The 26,786-nt window shown below is 43.6% G+C and overlaps 1 protein-coding gene across 1 annotated transcript in view; it reads right to left on the bottom strand.

Annotated features, from left to right (window-relative positions):
* ankrd27 (ankyrin repeat domain 27 (VPS9 domain)) overlaps nt 1–26,786 on the bottom strand; it is a 113,624-nt gene that overhangs the window by 41,033 nt on the left and 45,805 nt on the right. The window contains 8 exon segments of the mRNA XM_068049317.1: nt 3,788–3,910; nt 4,161–4,220; nt 5,625–5,822; nt 15,395–15,487; nt 15,860–15,975; nt 16,179–16,261; nt 18,905–19,032; nt 22,088–22,180. Of these exon segments, the coding sequence (XP_067905418.1) occupies nt 3,788–3,910; nt 4,161–4,220; nt 5,625–5,822; nt 15,395–15,487; nt 15,860–15,975; nt 16,179–16,261; nt 18,905–19,032; nt 22,088–22,180 (894 nt within the window).

Here is a 26,786-nt window from a genome sequence, read left to right as displayed (position 1 = left end):
ACGAATAGAGTACACTAAATTGAAAGAAATACAAGCAAATTGCTGCTTCACATGAAAAGAGTGTTTGGGGCCTTGGCTAGTGAAGAGAGAGGAGGTAAAAGAGCAAGTTCCAGTGAACATCAACGCAAGCTTGAGGAACAGCACCTCATTTACAGATTAGGCATGCTATAGCCTACTGGACTGCTGAGTTCAATAATTTCAGAGCATGACTGCACCCCCACTCCCCCCCACCCCCTCTGACTTTTTTATTTTTATTTTTAATTTTTATTTAATTTTAGTTGGTTTCATCATTCAATGTTTTACCATGTGCCGCCCACTTTTTGTTCATGTTTGTGCTTTTGGCTAGGGCTTTCATTATTCTGTCACTTAACACCCTCACTGCATGATCACTTTGTCTTTCACCACACTATTAACACACCCTTTGCCCCATGACATCCTTGTCAGTTATTCTCTGTGACCCTATATCCCATCAACACCTTCCCTTTTGTTCTCTTTTGTCCCACCCCCACTTTATTTGCTTAAAACCTATCACATTTCTAATGTTTGCCAATTCTGATGAAAGGTCACTGACCTGAAACATTAACTTTGCTTCTCTCTCTCCACAGATGCTGCCAGACCTGCTGAGTATTTTTCAGCACTTTTTGTTTTTATTTCTGATTTCCAGCATCGGCAGTGTTTTGCTTTTATGCCAGTTTTTAATACCTAGATCAACTACATTCAAGTGTTTCAGAATATCGCCATTAAAGCTTGCAGTATAGACTCAAAGAGAGAGAGTGAACACCCTTTCCATCGACCAGACAGAATTTCTAGAGATTTTTAAGGTTAATATTGAATGAGAGTAAATATCTATATCAGCTACCCAAGTCACTGATAGTGGAATTTGGGCAAAATCAGTGCTACAATTCAATATTTACCTCCAATTTTGGATTTTATTTTAAATGTCACTGTCCTCTGGACAGAAATTAAAACCAGTTCAAATTATATAATGGATGAATGAAAACATGACCTGTATTAAAACCAGGAGTTTTTGCGTACTTATATGTGTAGAACAACAGAACATACAGCACAGAAACAGACCATGTGGCCCAATTGTTCAGTGCTGGTGTTTATACGCCACATGAGTCTCCTCCTATTATGCCGACTTCATCTCAGTCTTTTAGCACATCTTTCTCTTCACTTTTCTCCAATTTACTCGTCTAGTTTCCGTTTGAAAGCATCTAAGCTAATTGCCTCAACCACTTCCTGTGGTAGCGAGTTCCACATTCTAACCACTTTCTGAGTAAAGAACATTTCCTTATTTTCCTATTGGACTTGTTAGTAACTAACTTGGTCTTTCTGCCCCCTAGTTTTGGATTCTCCCACAAGTGGAAACATTCTCTCCATATTTACCCTGTCCAACCCATTCATCATTTTAAAGGCCTCTATCAGGACTCCTCTAAGTCTTCCCTTTTGTAAAGAAAAAACCCTAACCAGTTCACTCTTTACAGATAGCTGTAATTTCTCAGTTCTGATACCATCCTTGCAAATCCCAGTGCCTTTATCTCTTTTTGCAGCATGGAGCTCAGGGGGGAATTTTATGCTTCTCCCCTGCTGCAGGTTTGGAGGTGGAGAGAGCATAAAATCAGGTGGGATGGTGGCGGGGGTTCCCAACACCATCCCGTCATTGCCAAAATTTAGTCCAGGGCGGGAAGGCCCGTGAACTGCCTTCCTACCCGCCAACAATTGAGATCCTTAACTGGGCAATTAACCCCCAATTAAGGGCCTCTTCCTGCCGCAGCTGCAATTAATCATGCAGTGGGCTCCCTCATTAAAAGGCACTTTGTGCCTGAACGAGGGACCCAACATCTGGAAGGGCCACCCCCCCTGCCTTTACTGTCGACCCCCTTCCCTGCAACCCCACCCTGCCCTGACCTACCTGAGGCATGGTTTCAGCAACGCTGCTCGGCCTCCGGTAGGTGCAGCAGTGGCACTGCAGCTGCCGGTCTTTAATTGACTGGCAGCTCTGCAAGGACGGGACCTCCGGCAACGGGGTCCTTGATCCCGTGGAAGGCCCGCCTCTGTCCACTTAAGTTCCTCATTGGTACTAAATTCGGCAGGCCTTGCGCAGAAGAGGTGACACCGGGATCTTGGCATCAGTTCCTCTGGACGTCGAGATCCCGCCGCCAGGATAAAATTCCTCCCAGTACTCGAAGTGTGGCCTGACCAGGGTCCTATACAGGTTTAGGACAGCTTCACTATTTTTGAATTCTATACTTCTGGAATTAAATATTTCTGTAAACAATTGCCTTCGTGAGCCGTGGATAGTACTTTCAGTTGAATCATGCCCCATCAACCTTCCTATCCCTGGCCTATTCCCCAAAAAACTATGGCCCATCTTACCAAGAATTATAGTTAATAAAATTAATTTTACTCTAATGGAACCATTACAGACTTGTAAAGTGCTTCAAAACTCGCCTCATTATTCCTCCCAAAGCAAAGTTGAGAACATGTACAGCATTTGCTCAGTATATTTGTGATTTTTAAAATGACCTTTTGTACAAATGATGCAGAAGTACAAAACCAGGAAGGAAAGAGAGGAAATAACACTGAAGAGTTTAACTAGTTTTGCCATTAAAAAAAAAACTGAGGTAGCAGCACAAAGTGAAAACATGGTAGTATCTCTGGCCCTAATATTTCTGAGATGAGGGGCTGAATTTTACCAGCCCCTCGAAGTCGGGGGTCGTGGCGGGGGAGCCGTAAAAGTACTTGTGGGAGCAGCCTGCCATCACCACCTGCGCCCCCCCCCCCCCCCCATCCCCTCCCCTCCCCCAACACCGAGAAGACCCCGTCCCATTTTACCGGCGGCGGCGAGGCCTTGGTGCAGCCCCAGGCGGGGCCGTCATTTAAATATTAAAATTAATTAAGGCAAGATGCAAATCAAACTTACCTTGTCCCAGCGGCTGTCCCACGCCGATTTTACAGCTGCCAGCCGCAACTTGCGTGCCTTTGGAACCCCGTGTTCCGAGGCGAGACACTGGTGGGGAGGGGGGAGGACTGAAATTCAGGGCGGGAAGGGGGAGGTGGGGAAAACCTTTTTCATTGGCTGTGGGGATGCAGGGTAAATGTGATGAGGTTGGGGGGGGGGGGGGGGGGGGTGCGGAAGTTCAGGGTGGGAATAAATTTATTGTTTGTCTTATTGGCCTATAAAACCACCATTGGGATGTTGGGAAAGGGCCTCCAGCTTTTTATTATTTTTTAAAAACAAATTAGCAATCATTTATCTTTAAAAATTCAAATTTTTGCTAAGGGCTTGAAGCCCTTTAAAAATGGTGCTGGCACAGTGGCACCGGATGCCAGTGCTGGGGACGGAGTGGCCGCCGCCTCTACGACATCAGGGGTGGCCGCTCCGCCCCCTCCATTTAAATGAGCCCCCGCACGAAATATGGCCGGGGCTCAGCGGAGTCACTTCCGTTTCGGAGGGCCACAGACTTCAAAGCACACCGTGGCGAGATATCGAATTGATATAAAGGTTATCAATAATCTATCAATTTAATTTTGTTTGTGCAGTATACAACTTGGGACAGTGAAATAATTAGTCCATCTACCTGTGTAGGTTCCAAATAAACTTGGTATTTCATTATTTTTCCATTATGCACCTTGTTTCCTTTACAACTATATGGAAAGTAGTGTTCACTTTCATATGGTCTATATGCTGCTAAAACAAAGCAGTGCAAGTTGTTTAGGGAACCTTTAGTTGAAGAGACCTCAGTATATGTGGGAAAATTGTCAGCAATGAAATAGCTTTCACCTCTTTGTATTTGCCTTTCTCTTCTTTGTGCTTCATCTCAACCGATACGGAGGATATAGTGGAAATAGATGATGATTTCTGACTACCAGCATCAGTGGAAGGCTGAGTAGATCTACCAACAGACTACAGAAAGCAATGATTAAGCTACCATAAGTTATTCAATTTGAAAAAAGAATTTGAGAAGTTACTAAAATCTGATCCGAAATTTAAATTGAAGGCTTCAGAAAATAGGACGAGAACTAAAGACAACAAAAATATAATTGTGTGTGGATAGATGTATTTATATGTGCGAGCCCACAAGATATACTCAATTGTTTTAAACTTGCTCTTTCTTTAAAGTTAAAAAGATAGACAACTTGACAATGATAGTTACCTCTGGCATGCTCTGTCGTCTGTCATTGGCAATGTCGGTAATTTCCAGCAAATCTAATATCTGTAAGGGTAAAGATCATCATTTTTGCACACAGTTTATCAACAGCTGACAATATGGTCACATTTAGTGTGTAGATATAAATGCTTAGGCACAAAAAGCAAAATTTTTAATATTTTACAACTCAAGTCAAAACGTCAACATGAATCAGCTACACCATATTGTATAATGTTCCTCCCAGCTATTCACCTCATTTTCCTTCTTTCCAATTTATCTTTGAATTTCAGGAATGTTTCCTTCAATCCTCACCATATGTTTATAACCTCTCTAAAGCTGCACACATGCTGTGGTCAAAAGAGTTTTCTTACCAAACTGCCAACATCAAGTCTACTCTTAGCAAAGAGCTACATGATGAAACTTCTCCCCATTTTCCCAGCCCGCAGGGAAGCACCAGGCCTTCTTTTGGCACAATCCCAATAGATTGCAGTTCCCAACGAACACAACATTCACATCTACATCTCTCCATCACATCGTACTATGTCCTGGTTAGCTACCTAATAATGTTAAAGATTCAACTTTAAAGATTTGTCAGACAATGACCATCATGCTTCCATATTTTGTAAAGAAATTTTACAACAGTTAGACTTGAAGAATAAAATTAAACTAGTATGCCATTTTATGAAGAGAATTCAATCCAAGGGAGAAAAATTTCACACACACCCTTAGATAACAATTTTTTTTTTTTTGTTACTGAGTTGGTAAGTTAGCTTTTTGGATGCACGAGTATGTAGTTCCCAAGTGCCGAAAGATAATCTGGTACCTGATGAATAGTCAGATTAGTTTTAGTTAAAACCTGCTGAAGTGTTTAAGATATTTCTGAAAAGTTGATTCTCAAATGCGCAATAAAGATAAATCATTCCATCCCTTCCCTACATATTTGTGAGGAGAGATTAAATAGACTGCAAAAGATAAAAGTCAATCTTTGTGTCTACAATATATAATTGATTACTGGAGCAGTTCTTTCTAATGGCAAGTGTGATTTAAGCAAATAACCATAATACTAATAATAATACTAAGATAGATGCTACAACCTAATTTTCAACATTGAAACGTAAATAAAATTCAGCCTTTTCCCATTCATCACTTTCCGTATTTTTTTATTTATTTTTTTTATTTAGAGATACAGCACCGAAACAGGCCCTTCGGCCCACCGAGTTTGTGCCGACCAACAACCACCCATTTATACTAACCCTACAGTAATCCCATATTTCCTATCACCTCCCTACACTAGGGGCAATTTACAACGGCCAATTTACCTATCACCTGCAAGTCTTTGGATGTGGGAGGAAAACTATTTCTCCTAAATTAGTTTGCACTGACAAACATACTGATCATGCAATACAAGCATCTTGTCTAATGTCACGCAGCATCAATACATGAATTAATATACAGTTTAGCCTATACTACCTTAGAATTAAGTGCACATTGCAAAGGTGTTTCTTTCATTTTGTTCTGAATTTCATTATTAGCACCATTCTCCAGCAGAACCTGAATGATGCCATCATAACCCCATCGAGCTGCAATGTGGAGAGGTGTATCACCTTTGTCATTTGTCATGTTTAATTTACAGGTATTTAAATGGTAATACACCAGAGCTTTGACACACTGCAAAGAATAAAAATAAAACTATTAAGTTCCACTGAAACAACAAACATTGTAAATTTACATCTTTGCTTTTAACTTTTATCCCATCTGAATATTTATGCACGATCACCTCAATAAAAAATTTAAAAACTGATCAAGCAAAGTGGTTACTATGTTCTCAACAGAGCAGACAGTATTTATTTAACAATCATAGAAAATTTCCCTAATTTTCAATTGATTTCCCTCATCACACTGACTGATGTGTTTCCTACATTACAGCAGTGACTATACTTCAAAAATACTGCTTTGGCTAAAAGTGGTTTGGGATGTCCTGCTATATAAATGCTAGTTATTTCCCTTTTTTCTTAGTGAGGAGATCTTGATTTATCCGTCTGGGCCATATTTAAATCCTGACCCTTTACATCCATATAAAGAGGGAGTTAACGAGCAATGATGTTGGAAAACAATGGGAGAAGGTAGAAAGAAAATTGAAATAGAAATTTACGCAAATATGCTGCTTAAATAGCATTTCAAATCACTTTCAAAATCTGTGTTCTTATTATTCAATGTTATTGTAAAGTACAAAATTATAAGTAAAAACTAACTTCAGGAAAAGAGCAAATGTAAACTGACCTATTCAACTATTGGGTTTGATACCTTTTAGAGAATGATTACACTTCTTGTAACTTGTGCTGTCATATCTATATCTAAGGACTAGGTAGAAATACTGCACCATCACTTAGCAGACCAGCAAGAGGACATAGGTTTGGTCTGCTGAATTTGTTTTTCATTCTCATGCTCTTCTCAACTACTCTTTGGGTTAGCATTATAGCTGTTCAATTTGCAGGTCTATATTGACTATGCACTAGACCATCACACAAGCCAGTAAATTTCCATGTCCCTAGTCTATGCTGAGTTAGCTGATCTCTGCCAGGACAGTGGTGAGGAAGTGCCGATGTAAAGCTCAATGCCATCAGCCAGAATTCCTGCTTTTGATCTCACTAGTTAGGCTCATATGAGCAATGGTCACCTGGGCAACATGCCAACAGAATTCAGCAAGAAACACCAGTTTCCGGGGAAAAAAAAGGTGGCAAGAGGAGAAAATGTGGGAGGGTGGGGGGAGGAGGGGGGAAAAGGTTGAGGTGTCTGGCGTTGACATCAGGTATACTGAAGTTTATTGGTGCTACATGACATTTTTAAACATCACCCTTGACCAATGTTTTTTATTTTGGCAAACCCACTCTGGTTCCATTAATCAGATGCAGCTCTCTTCTCAGTCAGACATCCATTTTCCTGTTATACCCACTGAGGTCATTAAAACCAATTAATCTGTAATTCTGGCACTGATACAAATCAATTATATCCTGTATTTAACAAAGTTTTAGATCAGGACCTACACTGAAAAAATATTCACTACACAGATCAAACTTGATGTGCCACTTCTGATGCATCTCAACCTTTTTTGTTATGCATTAGCCGAATAACTATGGCATAATTAGTACCTATAAGAAACAGATAAGGGATATGAGGAGGGGAGTCAAGTCACAGGAGGGGAGTCAAGTCACAGAAGGCGACTGGGAACAGGAGAAGAAGCCATTAGAGGTGTATTAATAACTTTGAGAAAGGTAAAAGCCATGAAAAGAGAAGCAGTGGAGCAGAATGGAACAAAGGAACATAGGGGATTGGAAAAGGCCATAATACCTCATAATCCTCTACGGGAATTTTTCCACTATGCATTTATCCTGTCCTTTCTCAAATTTTCTAATGTAATCAGCTCCCACTAGCTCCCTTAGCAGTCCATTCTATATATTAATTACCCTCTAAATTAATGGGTGGCGCAGTGGTTAGCACCGCAGCCTCACAGCTCCAGGGACCTGGGTTCGAATCTGGGTACTGCCTGTGCGGAGTTCGCAAGTTCTCCCTGTGACCACGTGGGTTTTCGCCGGGTGCTCCGGTTTCCTCCCACTGTCAAAGACTTGCAGGTGATAGGTAAATTGGCCATTGGAAATTGCCCCTAGTGTAGGTAGGCGGTAGGGAATATGGGATTACTGTAGGGTTCGTATAAATGGGTGGTTGTTGGTCGGCACAGACTCGGTGGGCCGAAGGGCCTGTTTCAGTGCTGTATCTCTAAATAAATTAATAAATTTAGTTAAATCTAAAGTGTCTTTCAACCTGCCTCTTCAAAGTTGAGATTCATATGTGATTATTTCTCAATCATGTCAAAAGCCTCAGCAGTAGAGGATGAGGAGGTGGCAAAGTAGATAGGCATCATAGACAGGATATCATTGGTGACTGACCAGCGTGGTCTTAATGTTCTGGATGGAATGACTACCAGTTTGAAGAAATTGGTATCGGGGAGCGGTGGTAGGAGAGAGGGGTGCATGGGGGAGGGGTTGGGTTGTGGGAGGCTTTTAAAAGAATGGAATTGATGACTGCAATTTGAAAAAAGGAGTGGAAACATTGCCCAAGGAAACAAAAATGGAGATGATGGGCTGGATTTTAAGAGCCAGCCACAGATCTCGGCAGCGAGCTCAAAAAATGGCCCACACGCACGGGCCGTGCGATGGCTCATTTAAATAGCCAGAGTGGCCCGCACCCCCCAATCACGTGGAGGGGGCAGGCTGTCCATCACCAGCAATGGCATCAGCTGCCTATGCGCAGGTGCCATTGTCAAAGTGCAACCAGCCCTGCTAGCATATTTACATTTTTAAAGATTTTTTCTTCTTTTGGGCCTCCTTATCTCGAGAGACAATGGATACGCGCCTGGAGGTGGTCAGTGGTTTGTGAAGCAGCGCCTGGAGTGGCTATATAGGCCAATTCTGGAGTGACAGGCTTTTCCACAGGTGCTGCAGAGAAATTTGTTTGTCGGGGCTGTCGCACAGTTGGCTCTCCCCTTGCGCCTCTGTCTTTTTTCCTGCCAACTACTAAGTCTCTTCGACTCGCCACATTTTAGCCCCGTCTTTATGGCTGCCTGCCAGCTCTGGCGAACGCTGGCAACTGACTCCCACGACTTGTGATCAATGTCACAGGATTTCATGTCGCGTTTGCAGACGTCTTTATAGCGGAGACATGGACGGCCGGTGGGTCTGATACCAGTGGCGAGCTCGCTGTACAATGTGTCTTTGGGGATCCTGCCATCTTCCATGCGGCTCACATGGCCAAGCCATCTCAAGCGCCGCTGACTCAGTAGTGTGTACAAGCTGGGGATGTTGGCCGCCTCGAGGATTTCTGTGTTGGAGATACGGTCCTGCCACCTGATGCCAAGTATTCTCCGGAGGCAGCGAAGATGGAATGAATTGAGACGTCGCTCTTGGCTGACATACGTTGTCCAGGCCTCGCTGCCATAGAGCAAGGTACTGAGGACACAGGCCTGATACACTCGGACTTTTGTGTTCCGTGTCAGTGCGCCATTTTCCCACACTCTCTTGGCCAGTCTGGACATAGCAGTGGAAGCCTTTCCCATGCGCTTGTTGATTTCTGCATCTAGAGACAGGTTACTGGTGATAGTTGAGCCTAGGTAGGTGAACTCTTGAACAACTTCCAGAGCGTGGTCACCAATATTGATGAATGGAGCATTTCTGACATCCTGCCCCATGATGTTTGTTTTCTTGAGGCTGATGGTTAGGCCAAATTCATTGCAGGCAGACGCAAACCTGTCGATGAGACTCTGCAGGCACTCTTCAGTGTGAGATGTTAAAGCAGCATCGTCAGCAAAGAGGAGTTCCCTGATGAGGACTTTCCGTACTTTGGACTTCGCTCTTAGACGGGCAAGGTTGAACAACCTGCCCCCTGATCTTGTGTGGAGGAAAATTCCTTCTTCAGAGGACTTGAACGCATGTGAAAGCAGCAGGGAGAAGAAAATCCCAAAAAGTGTGGGTGCGAGAACACAGTCCTGTTTCATGCCACTCAGGATAGGAAAGGGCTCTGAGGAGGAGCCACCATGTTGAATTGTGCCTTTCATATTGTCATGGAATGAGGTGATGATACTTAGTAGCTTTGGTGGGCATCCAATCTTTTCTAGTAGTCTGAAGAGACCACGTCTGCTGACGAGGTCAAAGGCTTTGGTGAGATCAATGAAAGCAATGTAGAGGGACATCTGTTGTTCACGGCATTTCTCCTGTATCTGACGAAGGGAGAACAGCATGTCAACGGTCGATCTCTCTGCACGAAAGCCACACTATGCCTCAGGGTAGACGCGCTCAGCCAGCTTCTGGAGCCTGTTCAGAGCGACTCGAGCAAAGACTTTCCCCACTATGCTGAGCAGGGAGATTCCACGGTAGTTGTTGCAGTCACCGCGGTCACCTTTGTTTTTATAGAGGGTGATGATATTGGCATCGCGCATGTCCTGGGGTACTGCTCCCTCGTCCCAGCACAGGCATAGCAGTTCATGTAGTGCTGAGAGTATAGCAGGCTTGGCACTCTTGATTATTTCAGGGGTAATGCTGTCCTTCCTAAGGGCTTTTCTGCTGGCTAGAGAATCAATGGCATCACTGAGTTCTGATTTGGTTGGCTGTATGTCCAGCTCATCCATGACTGGTCGAGGCTGGGCTGCATTGAGGGCAGTCTCAGTGACAGCATTCTCCCTGGAGTACAGTTCTAGGTAGTGCTCAACCCAGCGGTCCATTTGTTTGTGTTGGTCAGTGAGTATGTCCCCTGATTTAGATTTGAGGGGGGCGATCTTCTTGATGGTTGGCCCAAGAGCTCTCTTCATGCCATCACACATTCCTCTGATGTTTCCGGTGTCTGAGGCCAGCTGAATATGACTGCATAGGTGTTGCCAGTAGTCGTCTGCGCAGCGCCTGGCTGTTCTTTGTGCAGTGCTTCTGGCTGCTTTAAGTGCTGCGGATGTTAAATCGCTGGGGGCTTTCTTGTAGTTCAACAGTGCAATGCGCTTAGCGGCTATGACAGGTTCCAGCTCTTCATTATGAGATTGAAACCAGTCTGCATTTCTCTTCGCACATTTGCCGTAGGTGGTCAAAGCTGACTCATAGATGGCGTCTCTGATGTGGGCCCACTTGGTCTCAGCATCCTCTATGGGAGTGTTTTGAAGGGCTGTTACAAGTGAATTTAGAAATTTTTGTAACAGCTGTGGGTGAGAAATTCTGCTAGTGTTGATGCGCGGGTGGCCCTTCTGCTTGGAATGATGCAACTTCTTTGGTCTGAGTCTAACCTTGCTGCACACCAGGGAGTGGTCGGTGTCGCAGTCTGCACTGTGGAAGCTGCGTGTGATTTGAACACTGTTTAAGGCGGCTCGCCTTGTGACAATGAGGTCTAGCTGGTGCCAACGACGCGATCTTGGGTGCCTCCATGAAACCTGGTGACAGGGTTTAGTGTGAAAGAACGAGTTGGTGATGCAGAGGTTATGATAGGTACACAACTCAAGCAGTCTCTGCCCGTTCTCATTCATCCTTCCAACACCATTGCGCCCAAGGCAGGAGGGCCATGAGTCATGGTCGGCCCCATTAAAGTCCCCCAGCAGGAATAGGTGTTCGGTGTTGGGGATGCTGCTAATGATGTTATGGAGTTGCTCGTAGAACTGGTCTTTAGCTTCAGGAGGGGAGCAGAGTGTTGGAGCATAGATGCTGAGTAGGTGTACTGGACCAGAGGTGGTGAGCAGTCAGATGGACAGTATGCGTTCCGAGCCATTTGAGGGAGGCTCTACCATGCTGAGCAAGGAGTTTCTGATGGCGAAGCCCACTCCATGCTGTCTTGGTTCCTCAGGATCCCTGCCCTGCCAGAAGAAGGTGTAGTCTTGCTCTGCTAGAGATCCACTCGCGGGGAGGCATGTCTCCTGAAGTGCTGCAATGTCTACATTGAGTCTACTGAGCTCGTTGTTAATGATGGCGGTCTTCCGAGAATCGTTGATTTGTGTAAGGTCTTCCGACAGGCCAGGACACATAGTTAAAGATACACCCTCCCAAAATGTAATCAAATAAGTTTCTAATGCCCCTTTCCCAGCCCCCAACAACTACATTAACTATTTTCCCTTCCCCCCCCCCCCACCCCTCAAAACACTTACTTTTTAAATCGGACTATCTCTGCACCCCTCCACCACCGATTGCGTAAAGTTTAAAGTTCATCCCTTCCCACCATCCCCTGGACCCATTACGTTTATTTGACCCCGTATCCCAACGCCCACCACGCGCCCCACCCCCACCCGCACTGAAAATCTCAACTCCTCCCCCCCTCCCCACCAGTGTCATGCCGGCTTTCCCCGGATGGGGAAATTGAAGGTGGGGCAATGCTGGCCGCTGCACTGAGGATCCTGATGAGCCCGGAAGATTGAAGGCAAGTTTGTGCTAATGTATTCATTGTATTTTTTAATTTTAGAGATACAGCATTGAAACAGGCCCTTCGGCCCACCGGCCCACCAACAACCACTAATCCGACACTAATCCCATATTCCCTGCCATATCCCCACCATTCTCCTACCACCTAACTACACTAGGGGCAATTTACAATGGCCAATTCATCTATTAACCTGCAAGTCTTTGGCTGTGGGAGGAAACTGGAGCACCCGACGGAAACCCATTCGGTCACAGGGAGAACTTGCAAACTCTGCACAGGCAGTACCCAGAACGGAACCTGGGTCGCTGGAGCTGTGAGGCTGCGGTGCTAACCACTGCGCCGCGCTGTATTGATTTGAATATGTAGATGCAGGTCCCGTTGCCCAGCGGTGGGGGGCCACCACGGAACCCGATATCACAGGCTTGGTAAAATCCAGCCTGATGTCTCCTTGTCCACCAAAGTTAGAATGCTTCAATTCACGTTTAAATCTCTTGATCACCATCTCGCTACCTCCCTATCTCTAAAATTTCCTCCAAGCCTACAGTTTCCCACTCAACCAGATGTTCATTCCTCTGACCCTCCCTGCCTTTTGCTCCACCATTGAAATTTCTGCCTTCAGCTGCCTGGGCCCCACAGCTCTGAGATTTCTTCCTTAAATCCCTCCACCCCCTTCCCCCATAAGGCCCTCCTTAAAATCTACCGCTTTGACAAAGCTTTTGACCAACCATCCTTTGGCTCAGTCTCCATTACTTGATTTCATCTCTGAAGTGCTTTGAAAAGAAAAAGCATTTTATATAATGTCTTTCATGACCTCAGGATGTCCCAAAGCACTTTACAGCCAATGAAGTAGTTTTGAAATGTAGTCACCATTACAGTGTAGGATGTTTAAAACATTTTTTAAACGCAAGCTACAATTTTTTTTTCTTATTCCTTCTTGGTACGTGGGTGTCGCTGGCAAGGCCAGCATTTATTACCATTCCCTAATTGCCCTCGAGAAGATGGTGGTAAGCCGCCTTCTTGAACCGCTCGACCATACTGTGTAGGTACTCCTGCAGTACTGTTTGGGAGGTAGTTCCAGGATTTTGACCCAGTGACTATGAAGGAACGGTGATCTATTTCCAAGTCAGGATGGTGAGTGGCTTGGGTGGGGACTTGCAGGTGATGGTGTTCCCATACATCTGCTGCCCTTGTCCTTCTAGCTAGAAGTCACGGGTTTGGAAGGTGCTGACGAAGGAGCCTTGCAGTGCATCTTGTAGATGCTACACACTGCAGCCACTGTGTGCCAGTGGTGGAGAGAGTGAATGTTTAAGGTGGTGGATAGGATGCCGATTAAGCAGGTTGCTTTGTCTTGGATGGTGTTGAGCTTCTTGAGTGTTGTTGGAACTGCACTCATCCAGGCAAGTGGAGAATAATTCATCACACTTCTCACTTGTGCCTTGTAGATGGCGGACAGGCTTTGGGGAGGCGAGTTACTCGATGCAGAATTCCAAGCCTCTGACATGCTCCTGTTGCCACAGTGTTTATATGGCACATCCAGTTAGGTTTCTGGTCAATGGTAACCCCCAGGATGCTGATGGTGGGAGAGTTAGCAATGGTAACACAATTGAATGTCAAGGGGATATGGTTAGATTCTCTCTTGTTGGAGATAGTCATTACCTGGCACAACGATCACTTGCCACTTATCAGCCCAAGCCTCAATGTTGTTCAGGTCTTGCTGTATGCGGGCAGTGACTGCTTCAGTATCTGAAGAATTGTGAATGGTACTGAACACTGTGCAATTTTCTGCAAACATCTCCACTTCTGGCCTTACATTGAAGGAAAAGTCATTGATGAAGCAGCTGAAGATGACTGGACCTAGCTCACTACCCTGAAGAACTCCTGCAGGAATGTCCTGGAGCTGAGTTGATTGGCCTCCAACAACCACAACTATCTTCTTTTGGGCTAGCTATGACTCCAACCGGTGGGGAGTTTTGCCCCCCCCCCCCCCAACTCCCATTGACTTCAATTTTGCTAGGGCTCCTGAATGCCTCACTCAACTGGTGCCTTGATGTCAAGGGAAATCACTCTCACCTCACCTCTGGGATTCAGCTCTTTTATCCATGTTTGGACCAAGGCAGTAATGAGGTCTGGAGATGAATGGCCCTGGTGGAACCCAAACTGAGCATCGATGAGCAGGTTGTTGCTGAGTAAGTGCCGCTTGATAGCACTGTCGATAATACCTTCCATCACTTTGCTGAAGATTGATAGTAAACTAATGGGGCAGAAATTGTCCAGATAGTATTTGTCCTGCTTCTTGTGATCAGGACATACCTGGGCAATTTTCCACATTGTCAGGTAAATGCCAGTGTTGTAAATGCACTGGAACAGCTTGGCTAAGGTCACAGCTAGTTCTGGAGCACAAGTCTTCAGTGCTACAGCCGGGATGTTGTCAGGGCCCACAACTTTTGCTGTATCCTGTGCCTTCAACCATTTTTTGATATCACGTGGAGTGAATCAAATTGTCTGAAGACGATCATCTATGATGGTGGGGACTTCAGGAAAAGGCAGAGATGGATCATCCACTCGGCACTTTTGGCTGCAGATGACTGCAAATGCTTCAGCCTTGTCTTTTGCTCCCCCAAGATTGAGGATGGGGATTTTTTGGAGCCCCCTCCTCCAGTTAGTTATGTAATTGTCCACCACCATTCACGACTGGATGTGGCAAGTCTGCAGAGCTTTGATCTGATCCCTAGGTTGTGGGATTGCTTAGCTCTGTCTACAGCATTCTGCTTCCACTGTTTAGCATGCAAGCAGTCTTGTGTTGCAGCTTCACCAGGTTGGCACCTCATTTTTAGGTACACCTGGTACTGCTTCTCTCCCGCACTCCTCATTGAACCAGGGTTGGTCCCTTGGCTTGATGGTAATGCTAGAGTGAGGGATATACCAGGCCAGGAGGTCACAGATTGTAGTTGAATACTTTGCTGCTGCTGACAGCCCACAGCACCACATGGATGCCCAATCTTGAGCTGCTAAGTATGTTCTGAGTCTATTCCAATTAGCACAGTGGTAGTTGTTGATATTTTTAAGTATTAGGCTGAGAGGAGATCATTGTAAAGTCAAAACCTTGATGGGAAGGTAGAAGGAAGCAATTGTAGGTGGGAAAAGAGGGAGGACAGAGGGGGAGATGGGGCTAATATGGAACGCTGTGGTGCGGAAAGTGTAGTGGAGGCAGATAGTTGAGGTGAACTTCCTGGAGTAGAGTTTGTAACTATGGTTATGTAAAGCAACTACAAATTGAACAGAATTAAACTTTTATTCAAACTTACATCTTCGTGACCATGCATGCAAGCCAAATGAAGTGGACTATTTCCATTATTATCTTGCACTTCAGTGCTGGCCTTGTAGTCCAGAAGAAGCAACTATATATTAAAAAGAGTATTAAAAGCTATCAGCACTTAAGATATTAATATGGTATTTTGACTTTTACATACAATCTGCGGTTAATTTCTTACTCCCGTCTGTGGGTTGGGGATGGGGTTACAACATAGTAGCACAGACTACCTGACCCACATGTCCTGCGAATACAGCTTACAATTAGAAGTGTGGCATTATCCCTCATGTTCATTCACTGTATTACACAATGACCATACAGTGGCTTCATAGCCAATTAATTTCCCTTTCAAAAGCTTAAAAATTGCACAAGTAACAAAGTCACTTGTACTGCATTTACTTAAAACAATAAAAGCAGAAAGGCTGTAATGTCTTGAAACTTCTTGATCTGATTTACTTACAGTCACATTTTGATACCCTTTCTGACAGCATAGGTGAAGTGGGGTGGACCCATGATAGTCTGTAGCATTAACTGCACCTCCCTTTGACACCAACATGTCAATTAATGATGCTTGACCTGGAGGATAAAATATTTTCGTTAAATAATAATTTAGAAAAACCTTTCACCAAAACTGAGTGCCGAATTAATAACGTGCCATTTATATAGTTCACTACACAATTTAATGCTTAAATTAAGATTAATTTCAAATCTAAGGATTAAAAAAAGATACAAGTTACCCATCTGTACAAGTCTAATCACAGCATAAATACAATGCTTACCACAGAAAGCAGCTACATGTAACGGTGTATAACCCCGGTCATCTCTGGAACATGGAGTGACAATAGATGGGTCATTCATCCGTCTACAAAATAGGAAAGTTGTCAGAAACCCGATCCACTAACACAAATAACTATGTACATTTTTTTTAAATCAGTTTACTGGTTTATATACAGAAAAAAAATTTGTCCTTTTAATTGTGAAATTTCCAGGAGGATGTGCGTGCACGCTCACATCTGCAGGTTGGACATGCTCCACAGACTTTAAACACTCCTTTGTGTTCAGCTCCTAAATTTCCTTTTTGTTCCTGTACACAACCACCTTGGAAAGAATGAAGACTGGACTATACCTTGCCTCGGCTTTAGCTTTGCTGAAACAGCTCGCTCACTCCACCTCACCAGATTTTGACTAGAGCACACTAATGGATCAACTGATCAATGCTTTTGCCTGAGAATTAAACACTATAACTAAACCCATTTCAAATTCTGGTTTTTTAGCATCCCTTTCACCCATTTGTTAACAGCAGCAAGGCTCTTCCAGCAGTATAGATTTACCTTTTCAGCTACTAATAGTCTTGTTCTAGCATTTCCGCTGCTATTCCAGACTTAAGCCCATGACTCTCATTTTTCCCATTTCTTATATTCCCTTTTGGACCATTTAGACCTGTCTCCTCCCCTTCCTATAACCCGGTCACGCCACTTTACATTTCTCCCCTCTAATCCCTACACCAACTCTTCACTATTCCTCTGCCTCCTACCCTCCAGCCACCATCCCTGGCTTGGATCTTCTTTGGATAAGCCCACAGCAACCCTCAGTGTCCTTCTCAGCATTCTCTGTATGAGCAGGAACCCCAAGTACTTTCTGGAGAATACAATGACGAGTTCAAGTTGTTGGTACAAACACAGACTAGGACCCACACACTTTGGTGGCAACTGTTATGACCAAGGTGGAAGGAGTGCACTCTTTTTTCTAGTTCCACTTCTCCACAGGTCACAACATATATTTAAATATTTACCCAGTTCCCTACGCAGTTAATCATATACTCTACTCTTTATCCCAGAATAAAATACACCAACCAGTTTTCTTCAACAAACAAAATTATCCATTTATTATCAAAACAAGATTTATCCTGTAACGAAGCAAAGCATTAACACACAGATTGAAACATGAAAATTCCTTTTTTAAATTCCCCACACAAACTCTCACTTTAAAAAAAAATACAGAAATTCTCTCTCTGCAGAGGGTTGTTACAAAAAAAACACTTTGGCCAAATAGTTGCTAATTCTTGAATAAAAAATATGGAAAGAGGTCGGTTGTCCCTTATGGTCTGGCATCCCAAATATGCATAGAGGCGGTCACTGGGATCTTCCTAGAAAAGTTCTTTTCAGGTGACACTGAAGATCAGTTTGGCAGACTTTCCAGAGGAAAAGCGGCAACAGGGGTTTCTGGCAAGCCTTTCAGGGGGAATGCAGCATCAAAGGGTTTTGGTTATCACACTGAATATGCAGGGTTTTTTCACAGAGATGGAGAAGCTGGCAGGTTTTTCAAAGAAATGGAAAAGGCTGAGCTGGGGTTTTGTCCTTGGCAGGTTGATTTTCAAACTCCTTTCAAAAACACTGTCCAAAGCGTAACCGAAACAATCTCTCATGAGTCAAACCTCCTAACCCCTGTAAAACCTGACCTGTCGCTTCTCTGTAAACATCTTCCCCAGGTCAAAAAGCCCCTGCTGGGTACTTACTTGAAGACAGGTAACTTCAGTAAGGATTGTTTACAAACCAAGTCCAAAAGATCTTCCAATTACCTCTTTAAAAAAAAAACGAAGTCCAACTACTAGGGAATCCTTTTCAGTTTTAAAACCCAAGTCGTCAAAATAAATTAACAAAAAAATGGAAGCACTTTCATAACACAACTCTCAGATTCAGTTGAAACAGTGAGAATTCAAGGGTCCTACTTATGCATAAGGGTCCTAATGGGTTAAGTCACTGACATTCATGGTGTTTTCAAAGCACAACAAAACTGAAATGAACCATTGATATCCTGTGACCACATGCAAGTGATTGGACCCAATTCTTGTAGATCTATACCTGTGCCTATTAAGCCTACCAGTTGGAGAATGAATTCCTTGCTAACTTGTGGGTTATTACAACAGCCACAGCTAGCTGCAAAAAGGATGCATTCTCCTCTCCTGTGTTAAATTACAATCCTCACCAGAACAAAGGTATCTGGAAAAGACTTTGTTCATGCATGCCAGTTTCATCAGTACTCTGGCAAAAGGTCATCGAACTGAAACGTTAACTCTGTTTCTCTCTCTGCAGATGCTGCCTAACCTGCTGAGTATTTCCAGCATTTTCTGTTTTTAATTTACTCTAGAATCCTTTTCTGGCAACAGGCTCCACCCAGATTGCCCCACTGGAGCGAAAAGATGGGTCAACTTGCAGTGACCTCACAAGCAATCAAGCTCCCTATAAAAACAAAGGGCATCTTGCAGTCTTACATCACATTCTTGAAACTGACACACAAATTAGATTTACCAAAGCCATGGTCATTGAAGGATTGATATTCACATTTTATCATCAGGTTGTGTCAAGAAATTTGTCACCATATGTCTACATGTCATACCTAGCCAAGCATATAGGCCACCTGTAAATTTACATTTTTTCCAATTAGACATACCATTATGTTGACCATATATCAGTCAGCTTCTTTAGTTACATAATCATCACCTTACCCTGACACAAGTTTCTCGCAGCTATCACAGAAACAGAGGGGATGGCACATCTTTCGAACACTGTCTTCATCAGTTTCACCTTGACTTAACAATGCTTCCACTTCCACCTGATTACCAGCGGCAATGTGCTGCAAGAAATAAGCACAAAATCAGACACTTTGTAAAGGGTATGGAAGGAGGGAATTTCCCATTTTTTTCATACCATCCCCTCTCTCCCCTCCTTTTCCAAAGAATGCAATATACCATACTCTGGTGGAAAAAAGACAGCTAGTCAGCTTGCTTCTAGACTTTTGCTAGTTTGTGAGCAAGGCCTTCTAATCCTTCCTTTTCTGGCTGGGCATCAATTGTTTGCCTTACGTTTTTCAAAGTGCCTTGGGGCATTTTGCTACATTAAAAAGGTGTCATATACATTGTTGCTTGGTGTTGCTTTGCTCCCTTTGGGGAAATACCTAGCCTCAGCTTAACACCTAATCCAAATGGCACTTTAAAATAAACAAACACTCATTGTGTGAAAATCACATACACAATGAAACATCAACACCACAGGATGAGTCTTAATGTACTTGTGGATAGCAATAAACTAAAAAAATTGGAATCAAACATTTGCAGGGAAAGCTGTAATGGAACAATGGGCTGCCTTTAAAGAGAAAATAGTTTGGGTACAGTCGAGGTACATTCCCACAAGGGGGTAAAGGTCAGACAAACAAAGCCAGAGCGTCCTGGATGATGAAAGAGATAGAGAGTAAGATGAAGCAGAAAAAGGGTGTGCAAGACAGATGTCAGGTTGATAATACAAGCAAGGACCAGATTAAACATAGAAAGTTCAGTGAGGAAGGGAAAAAAAAAAATAAGAGAAGCAAAGAGAGAGTATGATAAGAGACTGGCAGCTAACATAAAAGGGAAACCAAAATTATTCTATAGGCATATGAATAGTAAAAAGGTCATTAAAAATGGTGGAGTAGGGCCAATTAGGGACCAAAAAGGTGATTTACACATGGAGTCAGAGGGCATTGTTGAGGTGCGAAATGAGTACTTTGCATCTTTGTTTACCAAGAAATGCTGCCAAAGTCATAGTTTAAAAAAAAAGGAGCAGGTAGTTGAGATATTGGATGGGCTAAAAATTTACAAAGAGGAGGTATTAGAAAGGCTGGTTGTACTAAATGTTGATAAGTCACCAGGACTGGATCAAATGCATTCGAGGAAAGTAAGGTGGAAATTTCAGAGGTACTGGCCATAATCTTCCAATCGTCCTCAGATACAGGGGTGGTGCCAGAGGACTGGAGTATTGCAAGTGTTACACTCCTTTTTTTTGAAAAAAAAAAGTTGTAAGGATAAGCCCAGCAACTACAGGCCCGTCAGTTTAACCTCAATGGTGGGAATGCTTTTAGAAACGATAATCTGGGTGAAAATTAACAGCCACTTGGACAAATGTGGATTAATTGAAGAAAGGCAGCATGGATTTGTTAAGAGAAAATCGTGTTTAACTAACTTGATTGCATTTTTGATGAGGTAACAGAGAGGGTTAATGAGGGCAACACTGTTGATGTGCACTTCCAAAAAGTGTTTGATGAAATGCCACATAACAGGCTTGTCAGCAAAGTTAAAGCCCATGGAATAAACGGAACAGTGCCAACTTAGATATGAAGTTGGCTGAGTGACAGGAAACAGAGTAATGGTGGACAGCTGTTTTTCAGACTGGAAGAAGGTATACAGTGAGGTTCCCCAAGGATCAGTATTAGGACCACTGCTTTTCTTGCTCTATTAATGACCTAGACTTGGGTGTGCAGGGCACAATCTCAAAATTTGTAGATGAAGCAAAACTTGGAAGTATTACAAACTGTGAGGAGGATAGAGATAGTCTTCAAGAGGACATAGGCAGGCTGGATGAATGGGTGGACAAGTGGCAAATGAAATTTAATGAAGAGAAGTGTGAAGTGATACATTTTGGTAGGAAAAATGAGAGGAGGCAATAAAAAAAAAAATACAACTCTAAAGGGGATGCAGAATTAGACAGACCTGGGGGTATACATGCACAAATTGTTGAAGGTGACATAACAGGTTATGAAAGTGGTTGATAGGACATATGGGATTCTGGCTATATAAATAGAGGCATAGAGTACAAAAGCAAGGAAGTTATGGTGAACCTTTAGAAAGAAACTAGTTTGGCCTCAACTGAAGTATTGTGTCCAATTCTGGTCACCATATTTTAGGAAGGACGTAAAGGCACTGGAGGTGATGCAGAAAAGATTTACAAGAATGGTTTTGGAGTGAGGGTCTTCAGTTATGTGGATAGATTGGAGAAGCTGGAGCTTCTGCTTAGAGGAGAAGATTGAGAGGAGATTTGATACAGGTCTGGACAGAACAGATAGGGAGAAACTGTTCCCATTGGCGGATGGGCCAAGAACCAAATGAAGGTGAATGGCAAAAGAACCAAAAAAGGTGGCATGAGGAAAATTTCTTTAAAAACACAGCGAGTGGTTAGGATCCGGAATACACTGCCCACGAGTGTGGTGCAGGCAGATTCAATCAAAAGGGAACTGGATAATTATCTGAAGAGAAAAAATTTGCAGGGTTACGAAGGAAAAGGCAGGGGAGTGGGACAAGTCGAGCTGCTCAGAGAGCCGGAATATGGGTGGAGGCCGATTCCAACCTTTCGTACTGCCCTATTCTACCAGGAAACATATTAGAATGTTCATTACAATGATTTTACAAATAAATGGCTTCATACTGGAAGTTTTGGCCACATAAATCAGTGTAAAAACCCTCAATTCTAAGCACACATATCAGATGGGGTTCAAGTTAAAAACCCTCCGTTAAGAAACTGCTACAATCATGCATAACTGAGAAATTTGTTCCTTCAACTACTTTAATATATGGAAATAAATATATAACTTTTTCATTAAGACTTTTAAGTACCCAGGTTTTGCACTGCAGACAATGCAACTAATTTTGGCCACAAAAGATTCATTTTGAATGTGAAATTTCTGATCACCTTTAAAAACGGTATCTGCGCAACAAAGATTTTTATACAGCTACCATGTTATTGGCACATTATGCATTTAATAATTTTCATATTTACTATTCATACAGCCATTAGACAAGACATTGCAGTCCAAACACTTCAAACCTAGTAACTGGTTTTAATTTGTGTCAATGTTATAAATATCATTCATTCAGATTTACCTCAAACAAGTAATCGATTGGAGCTGCAGAGAGCTGGGACAGCAAGTTCATCCTCTCTCGAAAAAATACTTTATCATTTAGGTCTCCTGATCCCTATTAAAAGGAAAGGATGATTAAAAAATAAAACATTAATTTAATAACAATGCAATCTATTATAATCTATAAAATGTGACAACTTTTGTTGTGCAATTCATATCAGATGTAGTACATTGTGTATACAACTAAAAATTAAACAGGGCAGCTGATGGGCAATAGAACAAATCTCAACTATTGTGAGAACACCAAAAAGCTGTTAAATGTTCAAGCTATAGATAGCAGTAAAAAGGTTAGCGTTACAACAGGTTATTAGGATAACAGATCCTACTGCTCAGTCACATTTATGCTACATATTGGCCCGGATTTTGCAGTCAGTGGTAAAGTGACAGCGCTCATCACTGACCTCAAAGAAAGCTGCCCTCAAAGATCACCTTTCCCATGTTCGTTAGATGCTGGCGCCAGCTATAGGGGATCTCCAGGTGTCCAGCAATAGTGATGTCATTGAGCCGCCTAAGCAGCCAATTACATTGAAGAATTCTCACAGACAGCAAATCAGAAAGTAAAATACACTGACTATTCACTTTTTTAAAATAAATTTGAGAGAGCAAAATAAAGATTGGAACATGTACATGGGAATAAGGTAGAAGCTGAAATATCTTTATGATATATTAAAACCTATGGAATTATAATGTAGAACGTTGACATTCCACATTCAGGGCTAGAGAGGTTCTTCAGCAGCAATTATGACTTAGTATGTGGTTAAAAACTCAGTTGCACCTCACTCAACAAAGGTGTAATTGTTTGGTTTTTTTAACAACAATATTATAGCATAAAAGAGGACGTTCACATCAGTTCAAGTGATTTCTAAAGATTGCTGTCTGTGGAAAAATCAACAGCGCATCTGCGGAGGAGCAAGGAAACAACTTCTAATTTCCACATTTAACTGAGCACGTGCGGACGCCAGAAGTTGCTGTCTGCTTCACCGTTGTAATGAGAGCGAGCGCTGACAGTTTTGCAGTCATTATGACCAGAAAATCTGTGCCAATATATTTCCTGAAAGTGCAAGGTAGGTGTTCAAATTTATAACTGAAAATTACTTTGATTGCTTTAAAACCTACATTAAAAAAACATGCAGGATATTTACTCAAGAGTAGTTAAGCTGCTGAAAATTTTGCTTTGCCTGATTAACTGTTGTAAATTATCAAAAACAAATGAAAATAAAACAATTAAAAAAGTAAATTCATACTGGTGGGCACATATACACATTAATTGTCACATTGGTCTTACCGAATATACATTTATTGGTTCCTAACTTTTAAACATTTCTGTAGATACACTATTTATTCACCTGGTGACAAAAATTGTAATAAATCCTGTATAACACACCCATCATTCCACAATCTGTGTGTCAAACATTAACAGAAATACATGGGCAATTTTATGATTTTTTACACTCCTAGTATGGAGCTTCATCTGCCAAGAGCATATACTAGTAATCCCCACAAGGTTCCACCCACTAATATTGATGGACAGAAAGTTATAAGCAGCATCCCTCTCAATTCATGGTATTGATTCCGGCAGAGAATCTGTGCTAGGAATGCAATTTGGTAAAACTGGCCCTCAAGTTATGTTGCTTGTGGATGCAACCTCGGTACCTGTATTGGGTTTGCCGCCCAGCAAGTCAATTTTATTATAAAACTAATAAAACTAAATTAAACTGCAGGCAGACAGTATTAACACAAATATAAGAATTCACAAAAATAGTTATGGGCAACTGTCTGAATACACTTTTATCTGGGAGTGTACATTGCAAATATTATGCAAAATGTTGCAATTAATCTGAACCTTATGATAACCTTTACACTCCAATGCTCTTGCTAAGAACAGCACCGATTTTGATGGCAGCACCATCAAGTAAATCCTGCTGCCTCCAAACGAGTAGGCAATTGCTTCAAAAAGTGGTTTTCCTGGGCTCTTCTGGAGGCAACAGCACCACTGGCAAATATTTTTCCTGAACAATGAGCTTAGACCGCTTGTAATGTCAGCAAGAAGAACAGGTGGCAATGACAGAAATGAACAGCAGCAGAAGCATAATAGAGCAGTGGTGGCATTGCCAATTAATAGCCTCAATGGACCTGGAAGTCGTGGCATGGAGGACCAAGCGGTCAACTCAGCCAATCAGATACAAGTTTCCAGGAGCCTAAAATCTAAGTGATCATGGTAGGAATCAGTCAGAAATAGTGCTGAAAATGCTATGGAAAATGGCTGTCTTTTAGTGTGACAGTTAGGCTGGGAAAACAGTGTGACAGAATAGGCATAGGGCGGAATTTATTGAGGCCAGCAGGAGCGGGAATGGAGTCGCGGGGAGCTGGAGAATAGCAACAGATACGCTTGCCCGGAAATCCAACGTATTGACGTCAGTTTTGGATTTTTCAGGGATGGGAAAGCTCCAAGGCGGCATCGTTGCCCCGACCCAACAGGACTGCAATTTAAATTGGTGACCAGCTTGTGGTAATACATTTGCATGGAATAGATCGCAATTCAATGGGCGGTTTGGAATCAAGTCAATAGCGGCTGAGGATCACATGACTTCTGATCCACAGCCATTGAAAGGTGAGGCCTCAGTGCTGCCGTGGGAAAGCAGCCATGGGCAGCACTAGACAAGGGAAGTGGGTGGGGGGGTGGGGGGGGGGGGGGGAGGCCATTGTCGGCCTGCAGTGCTGCGCAGTCTGCAAGGATAGTCTTGGACTCGGGTGACTCTGCACAGGTGGGCTTGGTCTCGGTTAACAGGGTCTGGTGGACATAGCATCGGTTGCTGGACTGTCTGCAAGGGTGGGCAGAGGACCATTAGTGCATATTCTAAGTGGAGTAGCAAAGGGAAAGATGCCAAGGCAAATTCATCTCTGCAAGGTCAGTGCTTTGGAGGGCTACAGATCAGCTGGCATGGGTCTCATACACCATGTCTGTGGATCTCCGTGGCACAGTGCAGCCACTCCAACGGAAGTAGGAAAGTAGACGGAAGGAGGCAGCTGCGTCCACCCGGGTAGCCCCAAGCGGTGAGTGACAGAAGCTAGACAGCAACAAGAAAAGCCTACCAGCACCAAAGAGTGTACCGGACTTGCCTCGGCTACCTCCAAATGTCCAAGTGGCAGTGTTAGCGAAGACTGCAGCTCTCCAGGGAGGCCAACTTTTGCACCATGCTGTAGGACGAGCTGCGACCTATCAGCTTCAGTGGTCACCCGATACCAATGGCCCTGACATTCACCATGGCACTCAAACTTTACGCATCTGGCTCTATCCAGGGATCCACTGGGGGCACGTGTGGGGTCTCCCAGGCAGCAGCCCACTGCTGCATCAAAGAGTTAATCAATGCCCAGTTCAAGAGGGCCGTCAACTATGTGCGTTCCTGGACTGCCCATAATAGGCAGACAGAGAGGGCCATCAGCTTCGGGGCCATTGCTGGATTCTCCCAGGTACAAGGTGTGCTAGACTGCATGCATGTGGCCATCAAGACTCCTACAGAGCAGCCAGCCACCTCCATCAACAGGAATGGCTTCCATTCAATCAATGTTCAACTGGTCTACGACCACCAAAAGCATTTCCTGCAGGTGTGTGCCAATCTCCTGGGAAGCAGCCACGACGCCTACATACTTCAGCAGTACCAGGTACTGCAGCTTTCCGGGCGCCCCGTTCGCCTTCATGGATGGATTCTCGGGGACGTGGGCTACCCATTAAAGACATAGCTACTCATGCCTGTGAGGAGAGGTACAGCACTTGCCACAGCTCCACCAGAGCGGCCATCGAGCAGGCCACTGGGTTGCTGAAAATGAGGTTCCGGTGCCTTGAATGATCCAGTGGAGCCCTGCAGTATGTCCCAATGTGCGTCATGCGTTACGTGGTGGTTTGTTGTGCTCTGCACAATCTAGCACTGCAGAGTGGGGAGGCCTTGCATGATGAGGACATGATTGATCGGCAGTCCTCAATCGATGAGGAGGTTATAGAAGAGGCTAATGGGCAGGTCGCACTGGATATTGAACCCCTTGCACCAGAGGCCAGACACATTAAGCGATGGGCCAGGGAGGCAAGAGACAATCTCAAATATACCAGCTTGCTGCGGCCATGATGACCTCTCAAAGTTAACTCAGTAAAGACTCACCTCACTGTATTCAGTCTGTCGCCTCCTTTCTATCTTGATTCTGTGCCTAGTGTCCAGCTTCACCACGCACTTTGGCGCATCAGAGACACTTACCAACGGCCTGTGCCTGCACTGTCAGCCCAATGAGGTAGCAGCTCACAATACAGGCATAAAAGAATGAGCATTTCACATCAATTAATGTTAACTGGATTAATGATAAAGGTTCATTAAACAATATACATGGCAAATGGAAAACATCCATGAATCTCCAAGTGTGTCGAGGTACTTTTCTCAATACATTTACCAGTGCTTCTGTGAGGTGTGAACCCATCGCTAGCAGCTGGGATGTAGGCAGGCTGCTGATCAGACTGCCCCTTGGCCTGGGATGACTTCCTCTGGCTGCTTGAGGCCTGGAGGGCCCCGGCTGGCTGAGGGAATCACTGCACAGGGGCAGGAGCCTCCTCAGTTGTCATGGCTACTGGAGCGGGGCACACTGACAGAGGGCCTGAGGAGCCACTGTCCACACTC

Source organism: Heterodontus francisci, chromosome 17, assembly GCF_036365525.1.
Source record: "Heterodontus francisci isolate sHetFra1 chromosome 17, sHetFra1.hap1, whole genome shotgun sequence".
Classification (NCBI taxonomy): domain Eukaryota; kingdom Metazoa; phylum Chordata; class Chondrichthyes; order Heterodontiformes; family Heterodontidae; genus Heterodontus; species Heterodontus francisci.
This window is presented reverse-complemented; position numbering and strand designations above follow the sequence as displayed.